The sequence below is a fragment of the Phocoena phocoena genome, chromosome 2 (assembly GCF_963924675.1).
Source record: "Phocoena phocoena chromosome 2, mPhoPho1.1, whole genome shotgun sequence".
Taxonomy (NCBI): domain Eukaryota; kingdom Metazoa; phylum Chordata; class Mammalia; order Artiodactyla; family Phocoenidae; genus Phocoena; species Phocoena phocoena.
This window is the reverse complement of record NC_089220.1, coordinates 120,664,788-120,679,266: the sequence shown is the minus strand read 5'-3', so window position 1 is coordinate 120,679,266 and position 14,479 is coordinate 120,664,788. Positions and strand designations below refer to the sequence as shown.

The 14,479-nt window shown below is 43.1% G+C and overlaps 1 protein-coding gene across 1 annotated transcript in view; it reads right to left on the bottom strand.

Annotated features, from left to right (window-relative positions):
- Positions 1 to 14,479, bottom strand: part of CHRNA7 (cholinergic receptor nicotinic alpha 7 subunit) — a 124,590-nt gene that overhangs the window by 63,425 nt on the left and 46,686 nt on the right. Inside the window, exon 4 of the mRNA XM_065901059.1 lies at positions 571 to 680. Coding sequence (XP_065757131.1) covers positions 571 to 680 — 110 coding nt within the window. The remainder of the gene's footprint in view (positions 1 to 570; positions 681 to 14,479) is intronic.

Here is a 14,479-nt window from a genome sequence, read left to right as displayed (position 1 = left end):
GCTTTGGATGACTAATGAATCCTTCCTTTCCTGACCTCAGGAGAAGGACTACATTTATTAGAACATGACTGCTATCTGTCTTTCTTTTGTCAGGTACAAGCTTCTGAGTGATGACAGTCTCCTGTGCCCAGCTGCCCCACAGGGCTCTCCCAATGCCCAAAGGACACTGCATCAAATGAGGACCTGGGTCCAGAAAGTGGACTCCAGCCATGCATCCCGTTGACCAGCAACTTCTCATGCTGTGATTGTAACTGCTGTCATTCAGGGGCAAAGGTATGACCACAAGCAAAAATGTCTCAGTGCCAACATGCACACAAGTACCTACACACCTGTAATGCACAGCCCTGTGGACATGGCCGTCCGGGGCAGTGTGCTGGGTGCTGCAGGCCTGCGTGCCAGGACAGAGAATGCTGGACATGGGACAGAGCTGCTTCCTACAAAGCCTCGTGGGGATCCACAGTCCCAAGTTACAGATAATGTACTGGCATTGCTATAAAATACTCAAATATGCTTGATTGTTAAACACGTCCAAAAATAAACTCATTTTTCTCCTTTGTCCACTGTGCTTACCTGTTGTAGAGGAGAATGTCTGGCTTCCAAATCTGACCATCTGGGAAACGAACCGTCTTCACGCCTGGATACTCTGACATATTCCACTGTAAATAGTGATCCATCCAAGACTGACAAACACAGAGGGCAGCATTAGCAGCACTTTGCTTCCTTGCCTGCTAATATATCTTATAAGAGATTATTAGATAAGTTCAAAACCAAAAAGAGTTCCAGACACTTATTTACATAATTGAGTTGCTATCTGTAACATATATGGAAACTGGGAATTAAATAACCCCTTACAAAATGACCATGAATAGCAAAAAAATCACATTTAAGATCTTGCTGTCACCATGACCACAGTCAGAGGGTAGCATTAAAGTTAATTCCAGTTCACTGAATGCCCCCAAGCCTTCCCCTCCCATAGCAGATGGGTTTTTTCCTAGCCAAATGAAGAACTGTTTTGCCTTCAAAGTTTTCCATTGTAAAGACACTTTGGACAAATAAATTCATTATTTCAATTAGAACAAGAACCAAGCTGGAAAAATGAAGAATATTTATTTCCATGAAACAACTTCGTGCAGCTGCGGGGGTACCTCTCAGAAATTTCTAAGGCACTGTTTTTGGATTTGAATTCTTATTTTCATGTAGGAATAGTGCTTCTGACACCACAACTCAAAAACGCAAACATGGGTCTTGGCAGTAAAACAATGAATCAGCACATGAGGGTACAGGAAATATTTATAAACACGTGAACACAGGTGAATCTCTTTGGGGCTAGGCCTGAAATTGGCTCTTGAGGGATCCTTGTGAGATGAAGGCCCATGTCTGGGGTCCTCCGCGCCAGGACTATGCACCCCAGAGCTACCTGGGGTCCACTAGCTCTGTAAAGACTGCCCAGGTAGGACCCCACCTGCACTGCTGGACAACCAGCACCACCCAGCCAGGACTGCAGGGCTGCTGGGTTTGGACTCATCAGCTCCTACAGGTGCATAATCCGAGCAGACCCAGTAAAGGCCCCCATCCTGTACTCAGTCCCCCTGGGGCCACCTGCTCTGGAGCTCAAACTTTCTCAGATTTAAAAAGGTATGTGATGCAACACCCCAAGCTGGTCCAGGGACAACTCCATATAATCAATCATTATTTCTGCAGCAGAACATGCATATTTTTACTGAGAAAATAAATGCACATCAATATCATTTTCATGTAAAGTTATAAAAACAAAAACAAACCAACCAAAAATCCTGTCATGTTCAGAGTTGCTGAGATTTGAGAATTGCAGCCAAGGGGCTGTGGATCTAGAGCTACTGAAACTTGCAGCAGGGGTCAAAGGGCATGTCCCAGAGATCCCACCATCCTCTGGAAAGGGCAGGCAAGCATCCCAGTTCTGGGCCTACCTGAAGTCAGGCAAGAAGGAATATGCCGGCAAGTAACAGCATTTCACAGCCATGGACCACGGAAAGGAGGGTGTATTGCTACCTAACGTGCTGAAGTATCATCTGGGGCATTTAGGATAGAGACCCACCAGGCCGATGTTTCTAATTAGACATGTGCAGCTGGGGAGGGTCTCTCCCATCCTCACCCTGCTGTGACAGGACAGCACAGCACCCAGAAAGAGCCAGACCTGTTCCAGCGGTTTTGCAGGAAGGCCTGGGTACCAGCCATGCTGTGTCCGCTCCAGCAGCTCCAACTCTGCCCCATTTGCCCAGAGCTCCCTTCTTTCCTCTCCCTTGCTCTGGGCATAAGCCCTTATGTGCCCAACATCTGTGCTTTCCTGACCAAGTCCTCATATCCAGCCCTGGGATGCTTCTCTGGCAGCTGATTATCACAAAGCCTTACACTGTCACCTTCCCCACCATGCTGCTCAGCGCCCCAGGGCCCCAAGAACTGCCCAGGAAGGTAGGTGTGGCAGGCAGACACCCATCTCCTCTGCCTGCTGAAATGATGGCCACAGGGCAAGGGGAAGCAGGGAAGAGGGAGCACTCTGTTGGTCAAACTCAGACCTCTCCTAAGGGCACCTGATCTGAGCTGCAGGAAGCCTCCCTGGCAATTCCTCACCCCTCCCGTCTCCCTAGCTCCCTGTGCCCCAGGGCATGTATCCCGGCCATCCTGCTCACTCAGTGTCTGCTATGTGTACCATGCTCACCAGGATGCCAGCATTACTATTCCTATTTACAAGAGAAATCGGAGGCCCAGAGAAGTGATATATTTTTTGTTGGTCACTGGATCAGGATTCAGAACGGCATTATCTGACTTCAAGCTGGGTGACTCCTGGGCTCTACCGTGGTTGGTTCTTCCCATCCAATCTGTCTGCACAGGCAGATTCTGCACCCCAACAAGGTGGGCTGCTCATCATCCCTGAAGGCACTGCCCTTCTGGGGCTCTTCCTTAGTCCAAAGCCAAGCTGGGTCTCTCCCACCCTCACGGCAGAAAGAGGGGCTACTGGGAGCTTTGGAATCAGACAGGCAGGTTTGTACCAAGGCTCCGGCAGAGAAGAACTGTGTGAGCTCTAGCAGGTAAACCACCCTCTCTGTGCTGCAGTTTGCTCGTATGTGTCACACCTCATCAGGCGCTGTAAAGATGCAATGAGATAGTGTCACAGCAGGTAAGTCACATGGCCCTGGGAGGCACGTGATACATGATGGCTTTAAAAGGAAGAGGGAACCCTCCCTTTCACAAAATCTCAGAGGACATGAGAGCTGTAATAACTGAGCTGCAGCCAAAGGTGGAGAGAGCAAGGGCCAGCTCAGTGTCAGAAGGTGGATGGAGCAGGAACCTTGGTGCTGCGTTGTCCTGGATTTGCATGAAGATTTCTTAAGAATGGATGTGGAGGGGCTTCCTGGTGGTGCAGTGGTTGAGAGTCCGCCTGCCGATGCGGGAACACGGGTTCGTGCCCCAGTCCGGGAAGATCCCACGTGCCGCGGAGCAGCTGGGCCCGTGAGCCATGGCCGCTGGGCCTGTGTGTCTGGAGCCTGTGCTCCACAATGGGAGAGGCCACAACAGTGAGAGGTCCGCGTACCGCAAAAAAAAAAAAAGAATGGATGTGGAAAGGGGCCCATAAACAAGTGGTGGGGGGAGTTTCTATCCTCCAAAGTACTGACTGCTTCTCAGATTGCAAGGCCCAGGAAGGCAGAGGCACTGAGCAAAATCTGTGCACAGACAGCAGCTGGCACGGCTTCCACACATGAGCACCTGGAAACAGGCAGGAACCTAGAAACACCAACCCTCCCAGAGCTTCCCGTCAGAAGAGGCTGCACTTTGCATTCTCTCCCTATTTCTGTGTGATTCCTTCTCATTAAGTCATCAAGATACGATTACATGGGATGCTTAAGGGGAAACGCAGGGGAGGAAGGGGCCCTTGATCTAAAATGCACAGTAAGAATCCCACTCTTTCAGGGGTCTGAGAACCGGCCCTATTACAACCTGCCTTGGCCCCACAGGAAACTCTTTTTAAATGTGTGTGTGCACACTTGCATGGAAATATTTAATGCAAGAAAGAAAGAAAGCAGAGAGTGAGAGCAAGTGAATGAAAGAGAAGAAAGGGAAAGTTTACTTCATTTTAAAAAAATACAGTATGGTATAATAAGAAATATATTTGATCTTTTTCCTTGGTTCCTGGCACAGAGCTCCTAAAACCTGGGAACTTCCTGAGTGATCAGATGTCTTTTAAGCATATTTTTTATACTAATGAGTTGGCTTAGGGTGGGGCCCCTAGTCAGCCTCAGGCCAGCAGAATGCCTCTGGTCACCGGAAAGATCAACCCTGCATTAGAGGATGGGAACCCTTATCCCCATCCCACCCCTATCCCTGGGAAGAGAAGAGAGGCCGGAGACTGGGTTATGAAACTCTGAACAATAAGGCTGACATTGTAAAGCAACTATACTCCAATAAAAATTAATAATAAATAAATAAACAAACAAACGATGCTGTTGGAGCAGAAAAAAAAAAAAAAACAAGGCTGGTGACCACATCAAGGGGCAGGGACACAGTGGCTGGGGTGGGGAAACAGAAGTTCCACTTCTCCCCTCATACCTGCCCTGGCATCTCCTCCTTCAGCTGTGCATGAGCTGCATCCTTTATAATAAATTGGAAACATAGATGAAGGTTTCTCTTGAGTTCCAGGAGCTGTTCTAGGAAAATACTGTACCCAAGCGGGGTGTGGTGGGAACGTCCGAATTTGAACTCAGCTGGACAGAAGTGTGGGTTGCCTGGCTCCCTCGTCTGCATTTTGTGTCTCAAGTGAGGGCGGTTTGTGGGACTGAGCCCTTACCTCGAGGGACTGCACGCTAACTCAGAATAAAACTGAACTGCTGGACACCAAGGTCAAGTCCCGAGAATCACAGAACCAGCTATTGGATGGGCAGACGCCAAGCGCCTGGTGTCAGGAAACACCTCACGCACACATGCTCTGAACATTCTTTCCATCAACTGTTTTGATCTCAGAGGAAGAGAGTGGGCCTCCTCCTTCCTTCTGCCCTAAAACTTTCTTCTCTCAGTGGGACACAGTGATTGAAACACCACCCTTAACCGTGGGTTACTCTTATGGCCCTAAGCAAGCCACCGACATCTCATCTATGAGCATAACGTATTGCATTTCTATTTGTCAGAGAAAAGTGATAAAGAATGCAGAAATGAAGAAGGTAAGCATTTTAGGAATAAATATGGTTTAGAATCTAATATTCTATGATGCTATTCATTCCATCATTAGAATTAGGAGGTAAAAAATAAGCATAAGAAGGATGGGAAACCTGAAACCAGAAGAATGGTCAAAATTCCAAAATTAAAGACAACAGATTTATTTTTAAAGCAACTACAAGTCTCTGGATGGCTCAAATGTCTCTTTAGAAACTGAAATGGCTTCTCGTAGATTAAATCAGATTATGCCTGACAGGCCTCCCCAAATGATAAAACTAATCTGCCAAGAAAATACACTAACTGCTTCCTCCTCCTGTGAATATAGAGGTAAACAGAAAGATCAGACACTTTCTCTTCCTTCAGGTTATCTAAATAACTGGAAAGTCCTACAAATCAAGGACATGTAAGAGAAAGGAAAACACAATCAACAAACTGTAGATCAAAGAGAATGTTTTCTCTGCTTCTCTTTTTGAATGTATAGAAAATCCATCATTTGTATAATATTGACCTCAGAGTTTAAATACCTAGAGAAAAGATTATGTGGATTCAGGTTTTCAGAACAGGAATTCAGCACCATGAAATGAGAGGAGAGAAAAACCAATTGCTGAGAGCAATTTCCTGGGTCCTCTGTCCCCTCCTGTCCACATTTCTGCCCTCCCTCCCTGGGGACTCTGGCCTTGACCATCTTCAGCATGGAGCCTCACTTCTTGTCTGTCCCCATAACTGGGGCAGGCGAGGCTGGTCACCAGTTGGGAGAACACAAAGAGCAGGAATCAAGGTGGTCGTCTTACACATGGCTCTGGGGCAGCTCCCAAGGCTTGTCGGGGTGACATCTGAGTTCCCCATTGGCCATGCTATGGCCACAATAGGAATGCCATGGCTTTCCAGATGGAAACACTGGGTAGGGCAGAGGTTTGATAACTTTTAAGGTCTGCTCTAAATCCAAGATACTTGTGATTCCTTAAAATTCAGCTGGGAGCTACTGTTACAGCTGCTCCATGAGCTACAGGTGCCAGATAAATGTGCCACCCAGCTTTATAAGGACATGCGCTACAAAGGCACCCAACTTGTTTTCCACAAGGTGGGCACCTGGAAAGAAGCACTAATTAGCAAGGTCACACCTACAGACACTCGGGCTCCCTGATCATCACATTCAGAAGAGTCTGTGCCTTTCCTCCTCTCCCTCCCGTTTCTGTAAAGCAGAGATTTCTCCCACCTGCCAACTCCACGGTCTACACAGCCAGCCTGCCTCCTGCCAATTCTCTAGGGAGGTACTTGGTCTTGATATTTGAATCTTCTTTAGAGTATAAATTACACAGCCGGATTGGAAATGGTTTGCAAGTAGAAACTGGGTCTCATCCTTTTCTGGGCCCCCCTTACATGGCCTAGTTCAATGCTTTCCACAAAGCAGGTGCTTGAAAAGATTAGTTGAATAGGTACATGAGATTAAAAAGTGAGTTTTAAAACAAATGAAGCTGCAGGTGCCTCCGCAAATGCAAGTCTTAATTAGAAATACACTGTGCTTGAAAGAAATTTAGAGGCCTCTGGTGACATCCTCCAAAGCAAGGGTGTTTATTTATGGAGAACCTGAACTCAATGCAGTAAGTAATAATCCAGTTACATTTTTCCTGGAAACCAACACCCTTGTAAAAATCACCAAATAATATACATTGCTGAAGATCAATCACTTACTGAGGGCTAAGAAACAGAGACTCAGGGAAACATGACCTGACATGCCAGGGGCAAATTCAGTGTCTCTCTCTCTCCATGAGAAAAATGTCCACAGCAGCTCTGCACTTTAGAGGGCTTGGGAAACAAGCAGTTGTATGTAAAAAAGGAAGCATTTGCATTATGCCCCAGGATTCCCAGAGCTGCATCTTACATGACAGTCCTGAATGCAGGGGACGGGGGCGGGGCTGCAGACCTGAAGGCATTACTGGCAATTTATTGACAGATACACTCTTAGAATCTGTGCATTGCATTGTATGCAAATACTTTACCTTGAAAGAAAGAAAAAAAACCCTCTGAACTCTTGAGATCTCCATGAAATATGTGGGTGAAAGGGCACCACTGTCCACTATTCTACTTTGAGCTGCATTTAAAAATAAACTAGATGAATAGATTCCCAGATATGGGATAAAGCAAGTATAGTAAAATGCTAATTATAGAATCCAGGAGGCAGGTATATGGGTGCGTGCTATAAATTCAACTTCTTGGTATAGTTGAAAATTCTCATCAAAATAAACTGGGTAAAAACATTACTCATAATATGTAGTAATCTGGGGGTTAGTGCTTTGCTAACACACAGCCAAAAGAAGGTGAGTTTAAGTGAGAATGCAAGTGGAGAGATTGAGAACAGTAGGGCAGGGGTCACTGCTCAGGGGAGCGTTGCCATAAAGGTTAAGAGGAACCAGGGAGTCACCGGGCGGATTTATGGGGACAGACTGCATCATGTCTGCATGCTAATGAGTGGCTCACAGACACTATTATGATGCTCCAGGCGATAGGGGCAGTTGTGAAAGCCCAGCTCTCAGCAGGTGCCAGGAGACAGAACCAAGCCCACTGAGGAAGGGCTGGCTTCCAGGGGAACACAGACCCTGTACCCCTGGCAAAAGGAGGGAAGCTGGAGTCGGCGGGCACAGGTGTACAGGTGGGATCCACACACTGAAGAACGTTGCTTTAAATCCTGCAGGGGAGACTCTCAAAGGTTCCTACTTTATTCACTACAGGAAAGTTCTGCAAGGGGTCTGAGACGTAGCTAAGGGCACCCCTGGGACAAACAGCAGACAGTGTGAAGTAAATCCATTTTCTGTTTTCTATCCCTCAATGTCCACTTGTATCCAACTAAAACTCACCTGCCCAAGAATTGCCTGGGAGCATCCTTTGCCTCCATGTTGAAGTATCCCCCTCCCACTTCACAAATAAAGGCCTATTTCCCTTTTCTCAACTCTTACCTAGGGACACTGACCCAAGAAGCAAGAAAAAGTCCATTCAAAATACCAGTGTCTATGTCAATTCTGTTAAAAATTTGGGTGACAAATACTTTCAAAGGTCAGATGCATTTTAATTCTTTAAATTCTTTGTTTTCAGCAAAATTGAAGGAGAAACTAATCAAGTTGTCCACTGATACACGTTGATGAAAACTCTTATTATTTTTGGCATGTAATCTGTAAGAAGTTCAAGGAACTGAGTAAACCTGTTGTTACAAAGTACCTTTCATTCTGAACTATACGTTACTACATCTATTTTTAAAAGTTATAGAATTGATAGTGAAATCTGTATCGATGTCTCAGTTTTAGCAATAAAAATGTCATCTATGAATACATTAATGAGTTTAAAATAAAGCCCCATCTTTTTTTCTTTTTTTTTCTTTTTTTATACAGCAGGCTTTTATTAGTCAACCATTTTATATGCATCAGTGTATACACGTCAATCCCAATCTCCCAATTCATCACATCACCACCACCACCACCACACTGCTTTCCCCCCTTGGTGTCCATACGCTTCTTCTCTACATCTGTGTCTCAGTTTCTGCCCTGCAAACCAGTTCATCTGTACCATTTTTCTAGGTTCCACATATATGCATTAATATACGATATTTGTTTTTCTCTTTCTGACTTACTTCACTCTGTATGACAGTCTCTAGATCCATCCACGTCTCTACAAATGACTCAATTTCGTTCCTTTTTATGGCTGAGTAATATTCCATTGTATATATGTACCACATCTTCTTTATCCATTCATCTGTCGATGGGCATTGAGGTTGCTTCCATGAACTGGCTATTGTAAATAGAGCTGCAATAAACATTGGGGGGGGGGGGTGTCTTTTTGAATTATGGTTTTCTCTGGGTATATGCCCAGTAGTGGGATTGCTGGGTCATACGGTAATTCTATTTTTAGTTTTTTAAGGAACCTCCATACTATTCTCCATAGTGGCTATATCATTTACATTCCCACAAACAGTACAAGAGGGCTCCCTTTTCTCCACACCCTCTCCAGCACTTCTTGTTTGTAGATTTTCTGACGATGCCCATTCTAACTGCTGTGAGGTGATACCTCATTGTAGTTTTGATTTGCATTTCTCTAATAATTAGTGATGCTGAGCAGCTTTTCATGTGCTTTTTGGCCAACAGTTTGTATTCTTTGAAGAAAAGTCTATCTAGGTCTTCTGCCCATTTTTGGATTGGGTTGTTTGTTTCTTTAACATTGAGCTGTATGAGTTGTTTATATATTTTGGAGATAAATCCTATCTCCGTTGATTCATTTGCAAATATTTTCTCCCATTCTGAGGGTTGTCTTTTCATCTTGTTTATGGTTTCCTTTGCTGTGCAAAAGCTCTGAAGTTTCATTAGATCCCATTTGTTTATTTTTCTTTTTATTTCCATTACTCTAGGAGGTGGATCAAAAAAGATCTTGCTGTGATTTATATCAAAGAGTGTTCTTCCTATGTTTTCCTCTAAGAGTTTTATAGTGTCCGGTCTTACATTTAGGTCTCAAATCCATTTTGAGTTTATTTTTGTGTATGGTGTTAGGGAGTGTTCTAATTTCATTCTTCTACATGTAGCTGTCCAGTTTTCCCAGCACCACTTATTGAAGAGACTGTCTTTTCGCCGTTGTATATCCTTGCCTCCTTTGTCATAGATTAGTTGACCATAGGTGCCTGGGTTTAACTCTGGGCTTTCTATCTTGTTCCATTGATCTATATTTCTGTTTCTGTGCCAGTACCATATTGTCTTGATTACTGTAGCTTTGTGGTATAGTCTGAAGTCAGGGACTCTGATTCCTCCAGATCTGTTTTTTTCCCTCAAGAGTGCTTTGGCTATTCGGGGTCTTCTGTGTCTCCATACAAATTTAAAGATTTTTTGTTCTAGTTCTGTAAAAAATGCCACTGGTAATTTGATAGGGATGGCATTGAATCTGTATTTTGCTTTGGGTAGTATAGTCATTTTCACAATACTGATTCTTCCAATCCAAAAACATGGTATAAATCTCCAGCTGTTTGTATCATCTTTAATTTCTTTCATCAGCGTCTTATAGTTTTCTGTGTACAGGTCTTTTGTCACCCTAGGTAGGTTTATTTCTAGATATTTTATTTTTTTTGTTGCAGTGGTAAATGGGAGTGTTCTCTTACTTTCTCTTTCAGATTTTTCATCATTAGTGTATAGGAATACAATAGATGTCTGTGCATTAATTTTGTATCCTGCTACTTTACCAAATTCATTGATTAGCTCTAGTAGTTTTCTGGTGGCATCTTTAGGATTCTCTATGTATAGTACCATGTCATCTGAAAACAATGAGAGTGTTACTTCTTTTCCAATTTGTATTCCTTTTATTTCTTTTACTTCTCTGATGCCATGGCTATGACTTCCAGAAACTATGTTGAATAATAGTGGTGAGAGTGGACATCCTTGTCTTGTTCCTGATCTTACAGGAAATGCTTTTAGTTTTTCACCATTTATAATGTTTGCTGTGGGTCTGTCATATATGGCCTTTATTATGTTGAAGTAGGTTCCCTCTACGCCCACTTTCTGGAGAGCTTTTATCATAAACGGGTGTTGAATTTTGTTAAAAGCTTTTTCTGCATCTATTGAGATGATCATATGGTTTTTATTCTTCAATTTGTTAATATGGTGTATCACATTGATTGACTTGAGTATATTGAAAAATCCTTGCATCCCTGGGATAAATTCCACTTGACCATGGTGTATGATCCTTTTAATGTCTTGTTGGATTCTGTTAGTATTTTGTTGAGGATTTTTGCATCTATATTCATCAATGATATTGGTCTATAATTTTCTTTTTTTGTAGTATCTTTGCCTGGTTTTAGTATCAGGGTGATGCTGGCCTCATAGAATGAGTTTGGGAGTGTTCCTTCTTCTGCAGTTTTTTGGAAGAGTTTGAGAAGGATGGGTGTTAGCTCTTCTCTAAATGTTTGATAGAATTCACCTGTGAAGCCATCTGGTCCTGGACTTTTGTTCGTTGGAAGATTTTTAACCACAGTTTCAACTTCATTACTTGTGTTTGGTCTGTTCATATTTTCTATTTCTTCCTCGTTCAGTGTTGGAAGGTTATACTTCTCTAAGAATTTATCCATTTCTTCCAGGTTGTCCATTTTATTGGCATAGGGTTGCTTGTAGTAGTCTCTTAGGATGCTTTGTATTTCTGCGGTGTCTGCTGTAACTTCTCCTTTTTCATTTCTAAGTTTATTGATTTGAGTCCTCTCCCTCTTTTTCTTAATGAGTCTGGCTAATGGTTTATCAATTTTATCTTCTCAAAGAACCAGCTTTTACTTTTATTGATCTTTGCTATTTTCTTTGTTTCTACTTCATTTATTTCTGCTCTGATCTTTATGATTTCTTTCCTTCTGCTAACTTTGGGTTTTGTTTGTTCTTCCTTCTCTAGTTCCTTTAGATGTAAAGTTAGATTATTTGAAATTTTTCTTGTTTCCTAAGGTAGGCTTGTACAGTTATAAACTTCCCTCTTTGAACTGCTTTTGCTGCATCCCATAGGTTTTGGATCATCATGTTTTCATTGTCATTTGTCTCTAGGTATTTTTTTATTTCCTCTTTGATTTCTTCAGTGATCTCTTGGTTATTTAGTAATGTATTGTTTAGCCTCCATGTGTTTGTGTTTTTTACGTTTTTTTCCCTGTAATTTATTTCTAATCTCATAGCATTGTGGTCAGAAAAGATGCTTGACATGATTTCAATTTTCTTAAATTTACTGAGGCTGGATTTGTGACCCAAGATGTGATCTATCCTGGAGAATGTTCCATGCGCACTTGAGAAGAAAGAATCCTCTGCTGTTTTTGGATGGAATGTCCTATAAATATCAATTAAATCTATCTGGTCTATTGTGTCATTTAAAGCTTCTGTTTCCTTATTAATTTTCTGTTTGGATGATCTGTCCATTGGTGTAAGTGAGGTTTTTAAAGTCTCCCACTATTAGTGTGTTACTGTCGGTTCCCTCTTTTAGAGCTGTTAGCAGTTGTCTTATGTATTGAGGTGCTCTTATGTTGGGTGCATATACATTATAACTTCTTCTTGGATTGATCCCTTGATCATTATGTAGTGCCCTTCCTTGTCTCTTGTAACATTCTTTATTTTTAAGTCTACTTTATCTGATATGAGTATAGCTACTCCAGCTTTCTTTTGATTTCCACTTGCATGGAATTTCTTTTTCCAACCCCTGCCTTTCAGTCTGTAATGTGTTCCTAGGTCTGAAGTGGGTCTCTTGTAGACAGCATATATATGGGTCTTGTTTTTGTACCTATTTAGCAAGCTTGTGTCTTTCTTTTTGGTTGGAGCATTTAATCCATTCACGTTTAAGGTAATTATCAATATGTATGCTCCTATTACCATTTTCTTAATTGTGTTGGGTTTGGCTTCCTGGCCCTTTTCTTCTCTTGTGTTTCCCACTTAGAGAAGTTCCTTTAGCATTTGTTGTAGAGCTGGTTTGGTGGTGCTGAATTCTCTTAGCTTTTGCTTGTCTGTAAAGCTTTTGATTTCTCCATAGAATCTGAATGAGATCCTTGCCTGGTAGAGTAATCTTGGTTGTAGGTTCTTCTCTTTCATCACTTTAAGTAGATCATGCCACTCCCTTCTGGCTTGCAGAGTTTCTGCTGAGAAATCAGCTGTTAACCTTATGGGAGTTCCCATGTATGTTATTTGTTGTTTTTCCCTTGCTGCTTTCAATAATTTTTCTTTGCCTTTTATTTTTGCCAGTTTGATTACTATGTGTCTCGCTGTGTTTCTCCTTCAGTTTATCCTGTATGGGACTCGCTGCGCTTCCTGGACTTGGGTGGCTATCTCCTTTCCCATGTTAGGGAAGTTTTCGACTATAATCTCTTCAAACATTTTCTCGGGTCCTTTCTCTCTCTATTCTCCTTCTGGCACCCCTGTAATGCAAATGTTCTTAAGTTTAATGTTGTCCCAGATGTCTCTTAGGCCGTCTTTATTTCTTTTCATTCTTTTTTCTTTATACTGTTCTGTAGCAGTGAATTCCACCATTTTGTCTTCCAGGTCACTTATCCGTTCTTCTGCCTCAGTTATTCTGCTATTGATTCCTTCTAGTGTATTTTTCATTTCAGTATTTTATTGTTCATCTCTGTTTGTTCTTTAATTCTTCTAGATCTTTGTTAAATATTTTTTGCATCTTCTCGATCTTTGCCTCTATTCTTTTTCCGAGGTCCTGGATCATATTCACTATCTTTATTCTGTATTCTTTTTCTGGAAGGTTGCCTACCTCCACTTCATTTAGTTGTTTTTCTGGGGTTTTATCTTGTTCCTTCATCTGGTACATAGCCCTCTGCCTTTTTATCCTGTCTTTCTGTGAATGTGGTTTTTGTTCCACAGGTTGCAGGACTGTAGTCCTTCTTGCTTCTGCTGTCTGCCCTCTGGTGGATGAGGCTATCTAAGAGGCCTGTGCAAGTTTCCTGATGGGAGGGATTGCTGGTGGGTAAAGCTGGCTGTTTCTCTGGTGGGAAGAGCTCAGTAGAATTTTAATCTGCTTGTCTTCTGATGGGTGGGGCTGGGTTCCCTCCTTGCTGGTTGTTTGGTCTGAGGCGACCCAACACTGGAGCCTACCCGGGCTCTTTGGTGGGGCTAATGGCAGACTCTGGGTGGGTGCACACCAAGGAGTACTTCCCAGAACTTCTGCTGCCAGTGTCCTTGCCCTAATGGTGAGACAGAGCCACCCCCCTGCCTCTGCAGGAGACCCTCCAACACCAGCAGGTAGGTCTGGTTCAGTCTCCTATGGAGTCACTGCTCCTTTCCGTGGGTCCCGACGCACACACTACTTTGTGTGTGTGCCCTCCAAGGGTAGAGTCTCTGTTACCCCCAGTCCTGTTGAAGTCCTGCAATCAAATCCCACTAGGCTTCAAAGTCTGATTCTCTAGGAATTCCTCCTCCCTTGCCAGATGCGCCCAGGTTTGGAAGCCTGAAGTGAGGCTCAGAACCTTCACTCCAGTGGGTGGACTTCTGTGGTATAATGTTCTCCAGTTTATGAGTCACCCACGCAGCAGTTATGGGATTTGATTTTGTTGTGATTGCGCCCCTCCTACCAACCATCTCATTGTAGCTTCTCCTTTGTCTTTGGATGTGGGGTATCTTTTTTGGTGAGTTCCAGTGTCTTCCTGTCGACGACTGTTCAGCAGTTAGTTGTGCTTCTGGTGTTCTCACAAGAGGGAGTGAGAGCACGTCCTTCTACTCCACCACCTTGAACCAATCTCTTCCAAAGCCCCATCTCTGGTAGAGAGGTAGAGTTCCAATTTTTTATGTTTAATAATTATTTATTA